This window comes from Paroedura picta, chromosome 2, assembly GCF_049243985.1.
Source record: "Paroedura picta isolate Pp20150507F chromosome 2, Ppicta_v3.0, whole genome shotgun sequence".
Lineage (NCBI taxonomy): Eukaryota > Metazoa > Chordata > Lepidosauria > Squamata > Gekkonidae > Paroedura > Paroedura picta.
Genome location: NC_135370.1, coordinates 76,435,769 through 76,455,893, shown reverse-complemented (window position 1 = coordinate 76,455,893; position 20,125 = coordinate 76,435,769). Strand labels below are relative to the sequence as shown.

General features: G+C 41.1%; 2 protein-coding genes across 3 annotated transcripts; both read left to right on the top strand.

The window, feature by feature from the left end:
• Nucleotides 1–3,912: 3,912 nt before the first annotated feature.
• Nucleotides 3,913–5,452, top strand: LOC143828694 (olfactory receptor 5AR1-like). 2 transcript variants are annotated; one of them, XM_077318937.1, is made up of 2 exons: nt 3,913–3,919; nt 4,366–5,452. In XM_077318937.1, exons 1-2 carry the CDS (start codon nt 3,913–3,915, stop codon nt 5,313–5,315), a joined length of 957 nt encoding a protein of 318 aa, XP_077175052.1. In that variant the 3' UTR covers nt 5,316–5,452. The 2 variants fall into 2 exon arrangements, with proteins under 2 accessions (XP_077175052.1, XP_077175051.1); XM_077318936.1 differs by lacking the exon at nt 3,913–3,919 and having other exon boundaries at nt 4,296–5,452.
• Nucleotides 5,453–17,907: 12,455 nt separating this feature from the next.
• LOC143828693 (olfactory receptor 5AR1-like) lies at nt 17,908–18,870 on the top strand. Its single transcript, XM_077318934.1, has one exon. It carries the CDS (start codon nt 17,908–17,910, stop codon nt 18,868–18,870), a length of 963 nt encoding a protein of 320 aa, XP_077175049.1.
• Nucleotides 18,871–20,125: the final 1,255 nt, after the last annotated feature.

Here is a 20,125-nt window from a genome sequence, read left to right as displayed (position 1 = left end):
AAAGTATCAAAAATATTTACTATACATTGATCAGAAAGGAAGCCATAGACATCTAGTTGATGCAAACAGTCCCCATGCTGAAATGTTATGGGAATAATAGCTGAAAGATTAACAGTCAACAGCAAAACATATTATTCCCAGAATCAACACAGGTACCTTAGGGATGGAGTCCCAGATGGTACCAAGTAGCTCTTAAAATCTTTTCCCACATTTACAGATTTTGAAAACAGGGAGAGAAAGCACTCACTAGATACCAGGTAAACTTGCTAATTCAGAAAATGAAGACTAGCACATGGGTGGGTACTTGATGCTGGACTTGCATGTTTTCTTGTTGTATATAAGTTATTGGCAGTAAATTTATAGCTCACCTTCCTCCTAGGACTCAATGCGGGTTTCATATAAAAATATCCCCATAAAACCCAACCTGAAAAACAGCATTAAGCCAAAAAAATTCTGAGATGGCCTGTATGGCCCCTTCCAACTCTATGATACTATGATTCTATGAGAAGGATCACATTAATTCAAAAGAATTTTTGACTAAACATCCAGAAGAAGTTACTGACAGAGCGTTCCTCAGTGGAACAGGCCTCCTCAGGAGGTGTTGGGTTCCCCTTCTTTGGAAATGTTTAAGCAGGGGCTAGATAGTCATCTGACAGTAATACTGATTTTATGAACTTAGGCAGATTGTGAGTGGGTGGGCAGGTGCTTTTGAGTTCCTAGATTGTGCAGGGGGTTGAAAAGCAACTTGCACTTTGAAAAATATACAACATGAATTCATCGTAGGACACATGTATAAATGTATGCTTAATTGTTCAATATAATTGCAAAAAATTACTGGAACAAAATTGATCCAACTAGTCCATTATTCTCCAGTTCTTAAATACTGCAAGCTTATCCTAATCAGAGGCAGTCCTGTGGCATTTGTATTTAGTGTAACATCCTAAGAGAGCAATCTTGAATAGGAGTACTCAGAATCCCACTCAGGATTTTTTCATGAGGCTTACTTCCTGGAAGAAGCATATGGTTCATTTCTTACCATGTTGACTAAAAGAAAAAATGTTCCTTTCCTTTATTTTGTTATACACCTTCATAAGGAACTAGTTCAGGGTTCCTCATTTTTGAGCATGTGAGCACATTTAGAATTCTCACAGAGAGCAAGGGACACAACCACAGAATGGCTGTCATGGGAGGCTGAGCATTGTTTCCCAAACAAAGTAGCTCACTATAGTTCCACAACCCACAGTGCTTATTGTAGGAGGAAAGAAGTGAAAAAATGCTTAATCACCCAGACACACAAGGGGTATACATTTGGATATTTTCAAGGCAAAACTATAGGGAAACATTGATCTTCAATTTAGTTTAAGGATATCCAAAACAGCAAAAGACACTTCCAAAATTTCAGGTTTCACAAAACTTATTTCCCATTTTTAATTTATTTTCAGTTTTTTCAGTTTTTGTCTTTCACTGGAATCAATAGGAGTAGTCCTGATATATGAAAGCTAGGCTCACCATCCATTGAAAAGAGTGACAGTAGAGATGGTTTGTGGAGTTACTAGAATACTTGAGGCCTTGGAAGAATTCCTCTGTTCTTCTAGTCAGTGTGGAAAAGGCATCTGGTCTCTTTCTGTCCATCCAACCCCCACAGAGGAAAACAACATGCTGCACAGGCACTTAGGTTGGAGCCATGCTGATTTGACTCCATCTGCTCCTTCTCCAGATAGTTCCCCATATGCACAATATGGTTTTTCACAAATCTTGTAAAATCAATGAGTTGTACTGCCTGGAAAGCTCTGGCAAATTGTCTGGTCACTGAACAAATAAGACTCAAACAGACTGAATTTGGCTAAAAGAGAGCTTTAGAATTGTTTGTGGTCATCTTCAACAGTTTGATATTTGAGGATATAGATATCAAGATTATAGGCACAGTTTAAACCAGTTTTAGCAAGTGGACCTCTCTATATTTAAGAGCACAAGAACAGCCTTGTTGGATCAGACCCGTGGTCCATATAGTTCCATACCCTGTCTCACACAGTGGCCAACTAGTTCCTCTAGAGGACCAACAACAGGGCATGGGGCCAAAGCCTTCCCCTGATGTTTCTTCCTGCTACTGGGATTCAGAAGTTGATGATATCTGAACATGGAGGTTCCTTTTAAGCACCATGGCTAGAAACCACTGAGACCACCATGAATCTATCCAATCCCTTTTTCAAACTGTCTGTGCTCATGACCTTCATTACAAAAATATTAGATGCACAGAGTGAAAGAATGCTAAATATTTGACTGTAAGTTATTGGACAAATGAAGTGTGGGAGATAGCAAAATTAACAAAATCAGCCATAGGCTATGGCACGGATGAACTGAGCTTATTTTTCTGAATGTGTGATACTTGTTATGATTTTTGAGATAAAAAATTCTCTATTGATATTTTTAATTGTATAGAAATTTGATAACTGATTGATAAATATATAATTATATTGATTCGTTTAGAGTTGTTTATCTGAATAATGATATAGCTGGAGACTTTATAGGCACTCATTTAGCACATAATATTTATCATTATTGCTACTATTATTACTAGCCTGTCCTAAGTTAACATCATTTAGGCTAAGTACAAAGCTGGGTTTTAAAGGGTGCAGCACAGTTTTTATCTGTATGTGCGTGTGTATGTGCACATGCGCTTTTCTGAATTTTTTAAAGTGTAAATTTGCACTTCTCTAACTGCCAACTCTGTACTTACCCTAATGGGGAGCAATTTAGGATAGTCTAGAAATTTGAAATTGCAGCTTTTAGAAGTCCTCCATTACCTTGGTTCTCAGAAATTGGACATCTCCCCATTGTTCCTTGACACATAATCAAAACAAAGCTTACAGTGGTTTATAGTGATCAAGATTGCAGTTGCAAGTTTTGGTGATTCTTCAGTCAGTTGCATAAATCCAGCCTTATATTGTGGGTTCCTCCAGATTAAAGAGCTCTTCTGTTGAAGGAGGAGACCCTGAAAAGATCAGTTCTGATGGAAAATTATACTTTCTGAGCTTAAAATTACATGGTACACATGTTGCATTGTTCTTCCCAATATTCTAAATATTACATGGAGGATAAATTTAATTCAATTTATTTTTTTATTCATTTGTTTGTTTTATTATTTAGACTTATCACTTCTGAACCGGCTTGTGGTGGGTTACAATTCATCCATATAAAAACCCAGTTCAAAAACCATTAAAACAATTCCAGACATATATACAATAAAACAGACACCTAAAACCATGGCGGTCTTCAACCCACTAACCCCCTGAAATCTATATAGAGGACTGGGAACAGGGAGCATTGATGACAATGCTAAATGCTTACCCTCTTAGCACCGGGGGGGGGGGGACCATCAAATATACCTTGCCGCACTGGCCTCAACCATAAACCTGGTGGAAAAACTCTGTTTTGCAGGACCAGCAGAGCACACAGCTTCTCTAGGAGCATATTCCACCAGAAAGGCCCTGGCCCTGACTGAGGCCAGGTGTGCCTCCCTGGAGCTGGGGATGACCAAAAGATTAATACCCACAGAGCGTAAAGCCTTGTGGGGAGCACAGGGTGAAAGGTGGTCCCTCAAATATGTGGGACCCAGACCACCGAGGGCCTTGAAGGTCAAAACCAGAAACGTGAACTCAATCCAGGCGGCAACTGGCCAAGATGTCCCTATGAGGACCCTAGCAGCTGCATCCTGCACCAGCTGCAATTTCTGGATCAAGGCCAAGGGAAGGCCCACATAGAGCGAGTTACAGAAATATATTCTGGAGGTGACTGCCATATGGATCACCATGGTCAGGTGTTCAGAGGATAGGTAGGGCACTAGTAGCCATGCCTGGCGGAAATGGAAGAGTGCCTGGCAAGCTACCTTCTTGACCTGCACTTCTAAAGTCAATGAGGCGTCAATGGTCACCCCCAAGTTTCTGGCCAAGGGCACGGTCATAATTTGCATCCCAGCCAGGGTGAGTAAGTGCGCTTCCTGGCCCATCCCGCTACTGCCCATGGTCTAAACTTTAACAACCATAATACTATTTTTAGAATATTCAAAGTACACTACATTAATTTGTTTCAGGGGATAATGTGCAAATATTGAATTGTAATAATTTGGATTTGTGTGGTAACTATTAAATATAACATGCGGTAATAGCTAATATTAATGCAGTGGGGTTTCATAATATAAAATGTCTTGGTTCTTCAAAATTCTTCTTGCATAAAAGCTGTACTGCATGAAAGTCTACAGAACATAATCTTTCATTCCTACCTTTGTCAGGGAAAAGTCAGAAAGAAATTCCACCAGGCAACTAAAACAGTGAACCTAGTATTGCTCGTGAATGAAAATGGATAAAGGAAATCACACTGCCATAAATGAGTTCATTCTTCTGGGAATCACAGACAATCCACAAATGCAGCTCCCTCTGTTTGTATTGTTCCTGTTTGTTTATGTTATCACCGTAATATGTAACCTTGGGATGATTGTATTAATCTGTGCTGAATCAAACCTTCACAACCCCATGTATTTTTTCTTGGGTCATTTGTCTTTGGTTGACCTTTGCTATTCCTCAGTCATTACCCCCAAAATTTTAGCTGACTTATTAGCTGAAAGTAAAAGGATTTCATACAATGCCTGTGCTACACAGCTATATTTGTTCAGCTTCTTGGCAGACATGGAGGGCATTTTGTTAGGTGTGATGGCCTATGACCGATACGTAGCTATCTGCAATCCACTACTTTATACAGTGATTATGTCCAAAAAGGTCTGCAAACATTTAATTATTGTAGCGTACATTGTAGGCACTGTGGATGCAATTGTTCACACTTCGTGCACATTCCGACTAACCTTCTGCAACTCTAATGTCATCAACCATTTTTTCTGTGATGTGCCACCTCTGCTAGAGCTCTCCTGCTCTGACACCTCTGTAAATGAAATTGTGATGTTCATCTTTATCGGGTACATTGAAGCCGGCAGCATTGGAATGACACTTGTTTCCTATGTTTACATCTTGAACACAATCATGAGAATGCATTCTGCTGAAAGCAGGGGTAAAGCCTTTTCCACCTGTGCCTCTCACCTAACAACTGTTGGGCTCTACCATGGGACTGTACTTTTCATGTACTTTCGACCCAGCTCCAGCTATTCAATGGAACAAGACAAATGGGCCTCAGTATTTTATATAGTAGTAATCCCCATGCTCAATCCTCTGATCTACAGCCTCAGGAACAAAGATGTGAAACAAGCTCTGATAAAAGTACTGGGTCACACAGGCCTTATAAAAAGGAAGGATGCTGCTTCAAAATAGCCATTTGTGCATGGAAAGAGCAAGAAGACATGTCCATGAAAATATATAGTTGTACACACAGCCATTTTTAAAGGCTAGGACCCAAACTAGACTATGTGTCCTTTAGAACAGTTCCCAGAATCTTTTATAATGTACAATACATCCTGGCTGCTGTTCCATAATTCTTGGAACAGGGGAGAAAAGGCACCACTGAGATAGAAATCTTGAAAAGATTTTTTTTTGCTCTTTTCTTTTCATTTGGGTGTTTGTGTGTTTTAAAGTGGGGGGGGTCATATGCCATCCTGAGAGGTTTTGGTTATAATGTACTGTAAAAAATAAGTTGGACAATTAAATAAACAAAATAATTAGTTATATTCCCTCCTGTATAAACTGCCTGTGTCATGAGTCAGCATCAGACCCTAAATGTGTGTTCATTCTAAGAATTTAACAAAGTCAAATTAAACACAGGATACTTCCCTGTCCAATTCATATCAAGAGAAGACTTGAACATATTATACTACACCATAAGCATGAAAGGGACTTGTGCAGGATTTGCATTGGATTATGGTGACTTTACATATAGGCGATGCTTGTTAGAGCCTTTTTGATTACAGAATAACAAGATATGCATAACCCTATTAGTGGATAACATTGTGTCATAAAAACAAAATTCTGTGCCATAGGAAAATGAAGGTATGTGCATATTTCTGCCTTGCCCAAAGTTATTACTTGATTTAATTTGCCTTCCAAGACTTCCTATATCATTAATCAAACTGAGAGTCAAAGCACTCATATTTTTAATCTATGATTCGATCGTTTCCCCTCAAATGTAATTAAGCTTCAAAAAGCAGTCATAAAAGGTACTATATGAGGCTAGGGTGGAAACAGATTTTTTATTCTTCCTACCACACTATTTCCCCATAAATAAACAGTTTAAAATAAAATAATTCACTATGCAAATCACAGGAGAAAATCCCATACATAAATCATCAATAGTTAGAAAAAGGCTAAATAATTAGGTATATTCTCACCGAAATGCTTTAGGTTCATCCCGCATTTAATAGGGGGTTGAACTAGATGGCCTGTATGGCCCCTTCCAACTCTATTTTGCTATAAATGTGTATTTTATATTCATTGAAAATTGATGCACAATATTATCACAGGCCTGGGTGATATTTGGATTTAAAGTTTTTAAGATTTTAATTAACTTATGAGCAAATACATAGATGACTCCCACATTATCTCAGAGGCTCAGGACCAGTAACAATATGCTAAATCCAAGAGAACAGAACTACATAAGAAGTACCCAGATGAATCAGAGAAGTGATCCACCTAATCTTGTTTATCACATTGGCTATCTAGTTGACCTACAGAACCAACAAGACAAACAGAAAGGTCAAGGTCTTCTCTGCTTCTGGATGTGAAGGTTCCCTTTAGTCATCTAGTGATGGAGCTATGCTTTTTCAGGCTTTGAGGCACCAGGAAGTGATGTCAGCTTGCCATGCATCCCTGCCACACCCACAGAAGTGAGCGGAACCTCAGCCAACACAGGTTTAAATGGCTGGGGCCTCTCTTCTTCCCACCCTCTCCAGGCCTGCCACTAGCCATATTGGGAAAGGGCAGGTCAACCTGCCCAGAAAGGAGTATAATTTTTTTGTAATAAAACCTTTTTCCTTCCTCTTTGCTCAGCTGGAAATGGCAGGAACAGTGTGGGAGGGCTCTCCCTAGCCACCATTTTGGAAAAAAACTCATGCTGCAGTACCACAGTACTGTGATTGGGAAACCCTGTTCAAGTGTCTTATTGGATTTAGGTTCCTTTCCTGCAGTGAATTATACACTACAGATTGAGTGGGTAATGGCAGTGACAGAGGAAAGGGTTAGTCTGGGAGCAGACAGAAGTGGCCTGGAAAATTTTGAAGTCTTGACAAGGAAGGAGCCCAGTGTCTGGAAAGAGCTAGATAATTTGCAGTGATTCTTTCACTGAGAAGCAGAGGAACTGTTCCACTCTTATCATTCAACTCACTATTATAGAGGCAGTGGAACAGTACCAATTCCTCCAATAAAGCATAGAGAAATCAATCAGTTATATGCGGATTGCTTCTGACTTCAGCTAGTCATGCTGGAACCCCCTCCAGTTTGGCTCACTTTTTTTGGACAAGGCAACGTTTGCTGTACAAAAAAGAAAAGAAGACCCTGAAGGAGTTAACAAGGACACATTTAGATAAGATAGTGAGGTTAGCACCATCCCTCCTTTGTCATTCCTTGTCTGTCTCCAGATTGCTATGCTTAGAATAATTTCTTCCTCCTTTTTAGAAGTTCCATACTCACCATATCTCCCAGCTAGAGATATAGTTAGGAGCCTGTCTCTGTCTCTTCTCTTTACTATCAAGTATATTAGTTCCTAAATAAATCTTTACTCTTTAAGCAGGTTGTGTGCCACTGCTGTGTGAATCATTTGGGGTCCTGGAGTGCAGAAAGATGAACTTTTTCTCTTTTAGCTTTTTCAATGTAGAGATTAAAAGCATTGCATTTGTCGCCATGGAGCTGAAGAGGAAGGAGAAACAAGTTCTTTCCACATGTACAGTACAGAGATCAAAAGCATTACTTTTGTCTCTACTCAGTTTTTTATGCAACTGTTTTGCTGAGAGAGTGGAAATAAGAAGTTTCCCATGTGATCCCCTGGTCACTTAATATGTGATTTGCTGATACAAAAACCTAGATGCTTTAGAATCCACTAAAAGCTGTGGCCTTCTCTTCAATCTTGCCTGTTAAGGGAAGAGGAATGCGTCGGGAGAGGAAGATAATGGAGGTGAATCACTGGCTGCGTACTTGGTGCCGGCAGGAGAGATTTGGTTTCTGGGACCATGGGATAGGCTTTCCTGAGGAAGGCCTACTAGCACCTGATGGACTGCACTTATCAAAACTGGGGAAGAATGTGTTTGGCAGGAACCTGGGGAGATTCATCAGGAGAGCTTTAAACTAAATCCACAAGGGGAAGGAGACGATCAACGTAGGGAGTGTATGGAAGGAAAACGATCGGGGGCAGCCCAACTGGCAAGGCCAGCTCATAGGGAACCAAAAGTAAAAGGATTCAGATGTCTTTATACTAACGCCCAAAGCATGGGCAATAAAAAGGAAGAGCTGGAACTTCTCATGCTGATGGAAAGGTATGATCTAGTAGGCATCACAGAAACTTGGTGGAATGATTCTCATGTCTGGAATGTAATGGTGGATGGATATGAACTGTTCAGAAAAAACAGAATAGATCAAAGAGGTGGAGGAGTGGCACTGTATGTGAGGAAAGGGCTTACCTGTCAGGAAATTCTAGTGAAGGGTGAAAATCTGGGTGAAAATAAGTGAGGGGAAAACAAACAGGGTGGTGGTTGGTGTCTGCTACCGACCGCCTGACCAACGAGAGGATGTGGATGCTGCACTTTGTGAGCAGCTTGAGAAAATATCCAAGCGGCAGGACCTTGTCATCATGGGTGACTTCAATTTCCCAGATGTGTGCTGGGAAACAAACTCTGCAAAGCGTCCTCAGTCATGCAAGTTTCTGACCTGCCTGGCTGACAATTTCATTTATCAAATGGTAGATGAACCCACAAGAGGTTCAGACATACTGGACTTAATACTGACCAACAGGCAAGAGTTGGTGGACGAGGTGAAGGAGGTGGGGACCCTAGGGGGAAGTGACCATGTCCTCATAGAATTCCTTTTGAGATGGGGAGCCAAGGAAGCTTGTAGCCAGATGCGGATGTTGGATTTTCGTAGGGCAAACTTTAATAAACTCAGAGACATGATGAGTGTCATACCATGGACGAGAATGCTGGAAGGGAAGGGAGCATGTGAAGGGTGGGCGCTACTCAAACAAGAGCTCTTGCATGCTCAATCAATGACTATCCCAGAAAGACGAAAACACTGCAGGAGCTCTAAGAAGCCTATTTGGATGAACAGAGAACTTCAAGAGGAACTAAGAAAGAAAAGGGAAATGTTCAGGAAACGGAGGGAAGGACAGAGCTCTAAAGAAGAGTACCTACAGGTTACTAGGCACTGTAGATCAATCATCAGAAAGGCCAAAGCTGAGAGTGAGCTAAGATTGGCCAGGGAAACCCTTTGTAACAAGAAAAGATTTTTCAGTTATGTGAGGAGCAAACGTAAAGTAAAGGAGGCAATAGGCCCACTGTTGGGGGCGGATGGACAAACTCTAACGGAGGATGCAGAGAAAGCAGAAAGGCTTAGTGCCTATTTTACATCTGTTTTTTCCCACAGGTCAACGTGTTTAGGCACATCTAGAGATGGCCGTAGCCAAAGGATAGTGTCTGGGTGGCAGGTTAACATGGATAGAGAGGTTGTCGAGAGGCATTTAGCTGCACTGGATGAGTTCAAATCCCCTGGTCCGGATGAAATGCACCCGAGAGTACTCAAAGAACTTTCCAGAGAACTTACACAGCCCTTGTCCATCATCTTTGGAACCTCTTTAAGGACTGGAGATGTCCCGGAGGACTGGAAGAGAGCAAACGTTATTCCGATCTTCAAAAAAGGGAGGAAGGATGACCCGGGGAACTACAGACCAGTGAGTCTGACCTCTGTTGTGGGGAAGATAATGGAGCAGATATTAAAGGGAGCGATCTGCAAACATCTGGAGGACAATTTGGTGATCCAAGGAAGTCAGCATGGATTTGTCTCCAACAGGTCCTGCCAGACCAACCTGGTTTCCTTTTTTGACCAAGTAACAGGTTTGCTGGATCGGGGAAATTCGGTTGATGTCATTTACTTGGATTTTAGTAAAGCTTTTGACAAGGTTCCCCATGATGTTCTGATGGATAAGTTGACGGACTGCAATCTGGATTTTCAGATAGTTAAGTGGATAGGGAATTGGTTAGAGAACCGCACTCAAAGAGTTGTTGTCAATGGTGTTTCATCAGACTGGAGAGAGGTGAGTAGCGTGGTACCGCAGGGCTCAGTGCTCAGCCTGGTACTTTTTAACATATTTATTAATGATCTAGATGAGGGGGTGGAGGGACTACTCATCAAGTTTGCAGATGACACCAAATTGGGAGGACTGGCAAATACTCCGGAAGATAGAGACAGAGTTCAAAGAGATCTGAACACAATGGAAAAATGGGCAAATGAGAACAAGATGCAATTTAATAAAGATAACTGTAAAGTTCTGCATCTGGATCAGAAAAATGAAAAGCATGCCTACTGGATGGGGGATACGCTTCTAGGTAACACTGTATGTGAACGAGACCTTGGGGTACTTGTGGATTGTAAACTAAACATGAGCAGGCAGTGTGATGCAGCGGTAAAAAAGGCAAATGCCATTTTGGGCTGTATCAACAGGGGCATCACATCAAAATCACAAGATGTCATAGTCCCATTGTATACGGCACTGGTCAGACCACACCTGGAACACTGTGTGCAGTTCTGGAGGCCTCACTTCAAGAAGGACGTAGATAAAATTGAAAGGGTACAGAGGAGAGCGACGAAGATGATCTGGGGCCAAGGGGCCAAGCCCTATGAAGATAGGTTGAGGGACTTGGGAATGTTCAGCCTGGAGAAAAGGAGGTTGAGAGGGGACATGATAGTCCTCTTTAAGTATTTGAAAGGTTGTCACTTGGAGGAGGGCAGGATGCTGTTTCCGTTGGCTGCAGAGGAGAGGACACACAGTAATGGGTTTAAACTTCAAGTGCAACCATATAGGCTAGATATCAGGAAAAACATTTTCACAGTCAGAGTAGTTCAGCAGTGGAATAGGCTGCCTAAGGAGGTGGTGAGCTCCCCCTCACTGGCAGTCTTCAAGCAAAGGTTGGATACACACTTTTCTTGGATGTTTTAGGATGCTTAGGGCTAATCCTGCGTTGAGCAGGGGGTTGGACTAGATGGCCTGTATGGCCCCTTCCAACTCTATGATTCTATGTGCGGCCAGTGCTGACCATGCAGAAGGATAGAAAAAGGTCATGCACCTGGGTCTTAGAACCAGCATCTACAAACTTGGCCAGGATATCGTGACATGAGGTGGCCAGAAGCTGGCATGTTGGAGGCCCAATGCCCAGGCACCCTGGGTTATCCCAGTTCATCTGGGGCTATGTCTCCCCAGAACAGTGGGAGCATAGGAGTCTGATCATCAGAGTGTGCTGTGATCCAAGGGTAGTGGTATCTGGACTGCCCTGCAGGCTGCTCATTCTCCCCAGGCAATGGGGTCTGATTGCGGGACCTGGGAGAATTCAAGGAATGCAGGTGAAGTTTTATGCCCTGCTGGTATGGAAGTGGCTCGGGGAGGGTTGGCGGGAACAGGGCCTGTTTGGCCTCATTCTGTGGCGGGTTTGCATGGGATGGAGCCTGTTGGCAGGGAGTCCGGTGTGCGATCGGACTCCCTGGGGTTTGGGGCCTCACTATGAGGCGGCGCGTATACGAGCGTGGCTTACCCAGCTGGGAGGCCAGGGGCTCGTTTGCAAGGTGGCCTGGGGGCAGTCAAAGTAGACGCCTGGTGGCTCCCCCGCATAGGTCGCTTCCCTTAGTGGCGGACTTCAGTAGGCAAGGGGATCTGCTCTCCCGGCTGGGAATGGTGTGGGTCCCCAGGGTGCTTCTGGACTCCGTGGGTTGTTGGTGCAGTCTGCAAGGTCAGGCTCCCTCTCCCATGCTGTGCCAACCCTCCTGTGGGGAGGTAATAAAGCTGTGGCCTTCTTTATCCCAACATTGGTGTCGCATCTTATTCCAGCACTAATGCCCTCCTGCAAGTTAATGCCTTTCAAATAAGACAAAAGGGGGAGTTTTAAACAGCCACCCTTAAAGAAGTGTTTTGTATTGACCCAAGTGTGGTCACACCCCACTTCCCCAAGGCCAAGTCCACACAGACCTCAGAGAAAAGGATGGGCTACGAGAAGGGCCAGAACAATTACAAAACCTGAGGAAGTAGATAACCCAACCTCTTTGTATGGTTGTACTGCCACCACCTCTGAATGGTCCCCTAGGCATTCAAGACCCAGAGGCAGTTTTGAGGCCTATCAGGGGTTTAACAGGGAACCTATCCAGAGGCAAGACCCACAAGACTAAAAGGGTTTTCTGGTAGTATAGCATGAGTAAGGCAGGCAAGGCTTCGACTTAGCTTGTTCAAGAATCAAACACAGGATTTTAAAAACTGTTTTGTATTTATTAAGGTGCACATATGTAAGTTATATCCTAGCAGTGAAAAAATAAGAACATTGTATAACATTCCTGACTAACACAATGTACTCATGAGAATGGCAAAGTTGTAAGAGAGAGTTTCCAAGTCCATAATGCAGGTTGCAGGTACACAAGATTGCAGAAAAGGGTTTCCCCAAAATCTGAACAAGGGACAGAACAAAAACCTAGGAGAAGGAGTAAAGGCTGCCAGCCAGCCCCATGGCACCCAGCTTGGCCTCTACATTCTGTCTGTATGTATTTTCTTTCCTTCCTTTCCCTTCCCAAGATTTATACTTTTTCCATGTAACCAGCTCCCACGTGTGGACCCTAGTGCCTGTTGTTTTCCTGGGTGCAATGGCCTTTGCCTCTAGTAATACAATAAAATACATTAAACCCTGTGATTCCCGAATCCCACAACAGACCAAAACCCATCACCCTGCCCCAGTTTGCCAAGTCTTCAGGGATGATGTTACCAGTGAGAGATCCTTTGCCCACCCTGCCTCAACCAAATGCCAGGCAGAAGAGCTCCATCTTACAGGCCCTGTTGAACTGGGTTAGCTCTGACAGGGCCCTTAGCTCTTCTGGGAGCTCATTCCACCAGGCAGGGCTGGTGGAGGCCAAGCAAACCTCATATGGGCCAGGGATCACAAACCTATTTGAACCCACAGAGCAAAGAGTCCAGGGGGAATGGGTAGATAGGTGGTCCCTCAAGTACACTGGGCCCAGGCTGTAAATCCAAACCTTGAGCTTGATCTGATATTCAACTGGCAACCAATGCCTCAGCACCTGCTGGATATGAGCTGTCCAAGGTATTCTAGTGAACTTTCTTTTATATGAGAAAGAGAATGAATTTGTTACCATTCTTTTGTTTTAATCATTTTTAATGAGCATTCATTTAACTTACATTTGGCATTCTCATTTCCGGTACATGGGAGCAAACACAGATACACATGTGCAGAATGATCACTTAATTGACTGTACATTAATCAGGAAGTTCCTTGATGTCTATTACATGCAAGCTGTACCCAATTAAATTGTTTACAAAAAGAGAATGGAAAGTTAATTATTAGTATAAACTAAATAATATATAATTCCCAGGATTAACTAAGATACTACATAGATGATTACCCAGGTGACATCAATTGGCTTCAAAAATCTCATTGCCTGCTCGCAGATACTGAAAACAGGAAATCACTTGCTGTACTCTAGGTAAGTTTCACAATTCTCTGCAACGAATTGACTGTAGCTGTCAATGCAGAACTTGATACTGAGACAGGTCCAAACCATGTTTGGATCACAAACCAAAATCATTTTGAGCTATGTAAAATTCATGCCAGTTTACAATTTCAGAATGATTAACCTTCTCAAATCCAGATTCCCAGAGGATCATTTTGCAGTACAAAAAGATAGGCTGAAAAAATGCATAGCAAATCCATTCATTCTGAAAACACAGTTTAAACGTAGGTGTATGTTAAGCTTAAATGACCATAACCAAGTCATCTGCCAATTAAATTGTTTTTTCACTTTTGCAGTCGCTATAGCCACTCAATTAAACTTAGGAAATCCTGCAGCATTAGTCTTGAGTTATATGTACTAATATTAGATCATGCTCCCAAACAGAAAAGGCAACTCAGTTGCTTTAGTCCTTGATGATGCTTAGGAAAGATTTTTCCGCTCTCGCATTCAAATGAAGCCAAATCATTAAGGTACAAGAATTAGGAGGTAATAAGAGCAACTAGCAACATTATCCTGGCTGTGATATTGCACTCCCTTTGCCAAAATGCTTGAAGTTCACTTGTGGCATTTGCTGGGACACAGTGTGATTGCTGAGCTGTTGGGTCACAGTCCTGAAGGGCTACATCTAAAGCTAAAATCTATGAGGATTTTTATATGCTAGAAAAATACAGACATGTGCACCCATCACAGAATATGGTCTAATATAATAATATAAAAACTGATAAAAGCATAGTGAATTGGTTGAATTGTTTTGATGCAGTGCCATATTGGGCTGCAACAGAAAACCCAGAAGTTTTCAAGAGTCAAAACTCTCTTTATCATGTATCTCACTCTTGGAAGTTTATACATCAGATACCTGGTGCTTGAAAGCTTTGATTCTCAAAATTTTCTTTCACAAAAACCATGTCAAAGGTGCTTGTGGGCTAGAATCTAGATGTTCAGTCTCATTACACAAACTTAAGTGGCCAGGAAAAGTCATTTGCCAATTAGATTAGTACATTATTCTTCCAGTTACTGCAGCCTCACCTTATTCTGAGGAAATCCTACAGCATTTATCTTTTGTTTCACTTGGAAAGACACATCCTTTATTGCTAAAAACAGGGGCTTAAACAAATGGCTACTCTGAGCAGTCTGGTTTATATTGCTTTCTATGAAGAATTTCTCTAGCTCTTCAAATCTTCCTTTTGAATGAAACCAAATCAGAAGATCTGTCTAATTGTGGGTTGGTAAATATGCAAGAAGTAATTACAGCAACCAGGAACTGGTTCCATGGGACTGGAATTGGAAAGTATCAGCGAGAACATCAAAAGTAAAGATAGAAGCCAGTTTTAGAAACAACCTATGGGAATGCTTTCAAGAACATTCCTGTCACTATTTCTCCACTGATTTGCCTACTTTGTTCCTCCTTAACCATTGCCAGCCCTGTACTGTTTTCCACAATTTTATGCAATTAACACACTGGAGGGAAAGTAGTTTGAAGCCTGAATTGCACAAGGAAAGCAGTAAGTGAAGGGAAGTTTTATGATCCATTTACTACCTTACTGCTTCTCCCATACAACAACTGGTGCTTTCGACAGGAAACTGCATTGAAAGCATGATTATCTTTAAAAGTATAAATTAACCATTAAGAATCAAGAAGACAATTCATATATTCCCCCCAAGTCATTTCCAGCTTAAGGAAACCTTAAAAATTAATGTCCTCTTTAACATCAAATGATAATTGTTCATGTCTTGTGGTTTCCTTTATTCAATCAATGCCTCTCACATTAGAATCATAGAGTTTGAAGGTATCTCATGGATCATCTAGTCCAACTCCCTGCACTATGCAGGACACTCACATCCCTATTGCTCATCCACTGTAGCCTGCCAACCCCTTTAGCATTTACAGAATCAGCCTCTCCATCAGATGGCTACCTAGCCTCTGTTTAAAAATTTCTAAAGATGGTGAACCCACCACCTCCCGGGGAACCTGTTCCACTGAGAAACCACTCTAACTGTCAGGAATTTCTTCCAGATGTTTAGACAGAATTTCTTTTGAATTAATTTCATCCCATTGGATCTGGTCCATTCCTCCGGGGCAAGGGAGAACAATTCTGCTCCTTCCTCTATAGGGCACCCTTTTAAATACTTGAAGACGGCCATCAGATCCCTTCTCAGTCATCTCCTCTCTAAGCTAAACAGACTAAGCTCCCCCAACCTTTCCTCATACGTCTTGATTTCAAAACCCTTCACCATCTTTGTTGCCCTCCTCTGGACACATTCTTCAGCTGTGGTGCTCAGAACTGAACACAGTACTTCAAGTGAGGCCGAACCAGAGCAGAGTAAAGTGGTACCATCACCTGCCATGATCTGGACACGATACTCTGTTTGATACAGCCCAAAATCCCATTTGCCTTTTTAGCCACTGAGTCACACTGCTGACTCATGTTCAGTGTGTGGTCTACTAAGACTCATAGATCCTTTTTGCTACTTTTTTAGATACTTTTTTGCTACATGCTACTGCCAAGACAAGTCCCCCCCCCCCATCTTATATTGGTGTCTATGGTTTTTCCTACCTAAATGCAGAACTTTACATTTGTCCCTATTGACTTACATTTTATTCAGTTTAGCCCACTTCTCGAGCCTATCAAGATCATCCTGTATTCTGATTCTGTCTTCTGTTGTGTTTGCTACCCCTCCCACATTAGGTTTTATACTTTTTCTGCTGCCTTCAACTTTTCCTAACATGATTGTCTTTTCCAGTGATTCTTCCCAGTTTAATCATTTTAGCTTCTAGGGAGAGTTCAGGCTTGATTTGACCCAGAATGTACTTATTTGTATTTTTTTGTGGTCCACAATATTCGTAAAACTCTCCTCCAGCACCCCATTTTAAATGATTCAACTTTCTTCTTGACAGTTTTCTCCATTGTTCAACTTTCACACCCATACGTAGCAATGGTGAATAATATGACATGAATTAACTTGGTCTTGGTTGCCAATGACACATTGCCACACTTAAGAATCTTTTCTAGCCCCCTCAGGTCTGTTCTCCACCATCTCTATCTCCTTCCAGATTCCTGGGAACAGTCTCCCTTTTGCTTTATGATGGAACCATTTCAATTTCTTCATTGTCATTCCCCAGTTGTCATTACTTTTGTCTTCTTGATATTCAGCTGTAATGTTACTCTGCACTTTCTGCTTTAACCTTCAGCAGTAGTCATTTCTAATCTTTACTATTTTCTGCCAGTAACATAGTGCCATCTGCTTATCTCAAACTGATGATAATGTTCCTTCTGACTATTTTCACTCTACCTGCATCTAATCCAGCTTTCCTCATGATATATTCTAGGTAAAGATTGAATATATATGGAAATACGGTATATCCGTGACTGACACTTTTGCCAATTGCGTACCATTCTGTTTCTCCATATTCTGTCCCAACCATAGCCTATAATCCAGGTTATACATCAAAACAATCAGATACTGTGGCACAACTATTTCTTTAGAAACTATCCACAGTTTTTCATAATTAACACATTCAAAAGCTTTGCTGTTATCTGTGAAATACAAGCTCATTCTTTTCTGAAATTCATTCACTCCAATAACCTATGTAAATTTGCAGTATGATATCTAGAGCTTCCTTTTCTGAATCCAGTTTGAACATCTGGTATTTCTTATTTCATAAATGGTAACTGCTGTAAATCTTAAGCATCACTTTCCTTGTGTGAGAAATTAAGGCAATTCTCTGATAGCTGTTGTAGTCTTTGACATTTCTTTTTTTACTAACCTATTTCCATTTTGAACCACTTTGAGACTGCATCAGTCATAATTATACAAAAGTATAATTCAAAACGGTTGTTCTCTGTCATATATATTGTTTCCTGCACTAATGGGCCTCTGTTCCACATCCTAGCCACATGACAATAGGAAAATGTAATTCATTTTAATTGTCAATGTAATATAATGTATTTAAAAGATAATAAAATAGCTGAAATTCAAATTGTCAAAGTATTTAATTGCAGTAGACTGTATTTTTACATTACCTGTTCTAGTAATGGGATATATTACTGCATGATACTAGTGCAAAGATGCTAATAGTATACATAAACTTGGATTATAAGAATTGTTCTCCAATAAAAGCTATACTGAATGAAAGTATAAGAAACATTTTTCTACTTTTGTCAGGAAAACCTCTGAAGGAAATTCCACATACAACTCAAGCCTGCCAAGAATGATGGATAAAGGAAATAGTTCTGTTGTGACTGAGTTTGTCCTTCAGGGATTGACAGACAATCCACAAATGCAGCTGCCTCTTTTTGTGATTTTTCTATTTATTTATATCATCACTGTCATTGGGAATCTTGGGATGATTGTGTTAATTTGCTCCCAATCTGAGCTTCACAATCCCATGTATTTTTTTCTGGGAAACTTGTCCTTCCTTGACCTCTGCAACTCCTCAGTCATTGTTCCCAAAATGCTGGCTGGCTTGGTAGCTGAGAGTAAACAGATTTCATACAATGCCTGTGCTCTCCAGCTATATTTATTTATCTTATTTTCTGACATAGAGTGTATTTTGTTAGGTCTAATGGCGTATGACCGATATGTGGCTATCTGTAATCCACTGCTCTACACAGCCATCATGTCCGGGAAGGTCTGCAAACAACTGATGGCTGCAGTATATGTTATAGGAGCAATGGATTCAATTGCATATACCTACTGCACATTTCGACTTTCATTCTGCAGCTCTAACATCGTCAATCATTTCTTTTGTGACATTCCTCCCCTGCTAGAGCTATCATGTTCTGATACCTATTTTAGTGAGATTGTGATATTCATCTTTGTTGCCTATGTTGAAGCAGGCAGTGTTGGAATGATTCTAGTTTCTTATGCATATGTCCTGAGCACCATTCTGAGAATGCGTTCTGCTGAAAGCAGGCATAAAGCCTTTTCCACTTGTGCCTCCCACCTGACAGCAGTAGGGATATTCCATGGGACAGTCCTCTTCATGTATCTGCGACCCAGTTCCAGTTATTCAATGGACCAAGACAAATGGGCCTCGGTGTTCTATACAATAATAATCCCCATGCTCAACCCCCTGATCTACAGCCTCAGGAACAAAGATGTGAAACATGCCATGATTAAAACTCTTAGTCACATGAGCATTTTGAAAGGAAATAACATGGTTTCAAAATAGCCAATATACACAGAACAAGCAAAGGCATATGAGGGAAATATGTAATTGTGCATAGCTGTAAAACTCACGTTTTCTGAATATGCCTCAAAAATGTACACCATAATCTCCAAATGTAAAAAGCAGGATTAAAATTTGTGTTTTCTAGTCTATCCAGCATTAACAATGTTCCCTTTCTATGTGCAGCTGCAGAAAACCGCCTGGCAAGTACTAGAATGCATTCATTGCTCAAACTGTAACTGAGAGCCCCAGTAGGCCTGCCTAATGCTTGGTGTGTACCATGTGTGCCCTGTTACAGTCCCCAAAATATTCAACAACAGAAAGGGGTACATGGCTGATACGCCTGGATTTTTTGTCAGAAGGAGAAGGCTTTACAGAGATAGAAAGTTTGAAAAAACTTTTCTTGTTGCATTTGTACACTAAATTTTGTTGTATTTGCTCTTTTTTATTGAACTTGCAAGATTTTTGCATAACCATTTGTACTTTTATTATTTATATATATATATGTCATCATATAAGAATGTTTGTTGATACTACAATCTAAAACTAAATAGAGTCAAGAAATGAATAGATAAATAAAAATTGTTTGCTGGACACAAACAGTATACAGCATCTATGCACTTGCTTGCTAATGAGCAAAACATGTAGAAAATAACATATTTGGTGAAGACACGTTTAAGTCTCAATGATTTCAAAAGAAGAATTGAACATGGACCTGAAGCCAGGACTTCTCAATAGATTTGTTTTTTCATGCTTTTGCAATTTCATGAAGATCATTGCTGCTCTATTTTGGTCACAAAGAATAAGTATCCACAGAAGGGTGAATGGAAGAATTTTAGGAGATGAAATTAGAATACAGAAAACCAATGTGTATAATACATGGTCTAAATATTATTGTTTTATCAATCTTTTCAGGGGCTGTTAGAGGCTCCTTCACACCAGGCCTGAAGGGAGAGGGGATGGAGAACACTCATCAGCAGTCGGAAGCAAAGTGAGGGAAGTTGTTGGACGTGTCACTTAGGCCTGAGCAGACCTTTCTGCCTGGGGAACTGATCTTTACACTCTGCAGATGAGCTGTAATTCCAGAACTCCAGGCCCCACCTGGAGGTTGGCTACCCCTGGGTTGGAAATATTTCTGGAGGTGGGACTTCAATATGGTACAATGCCTCACAAGTCCTGGCTTCAAAGTAGCCGTTTTGGCCTGCAGAGCTGATCGTTATGATTATAATCTAGACCAGTGGTTCTCAACCTTCCTAAT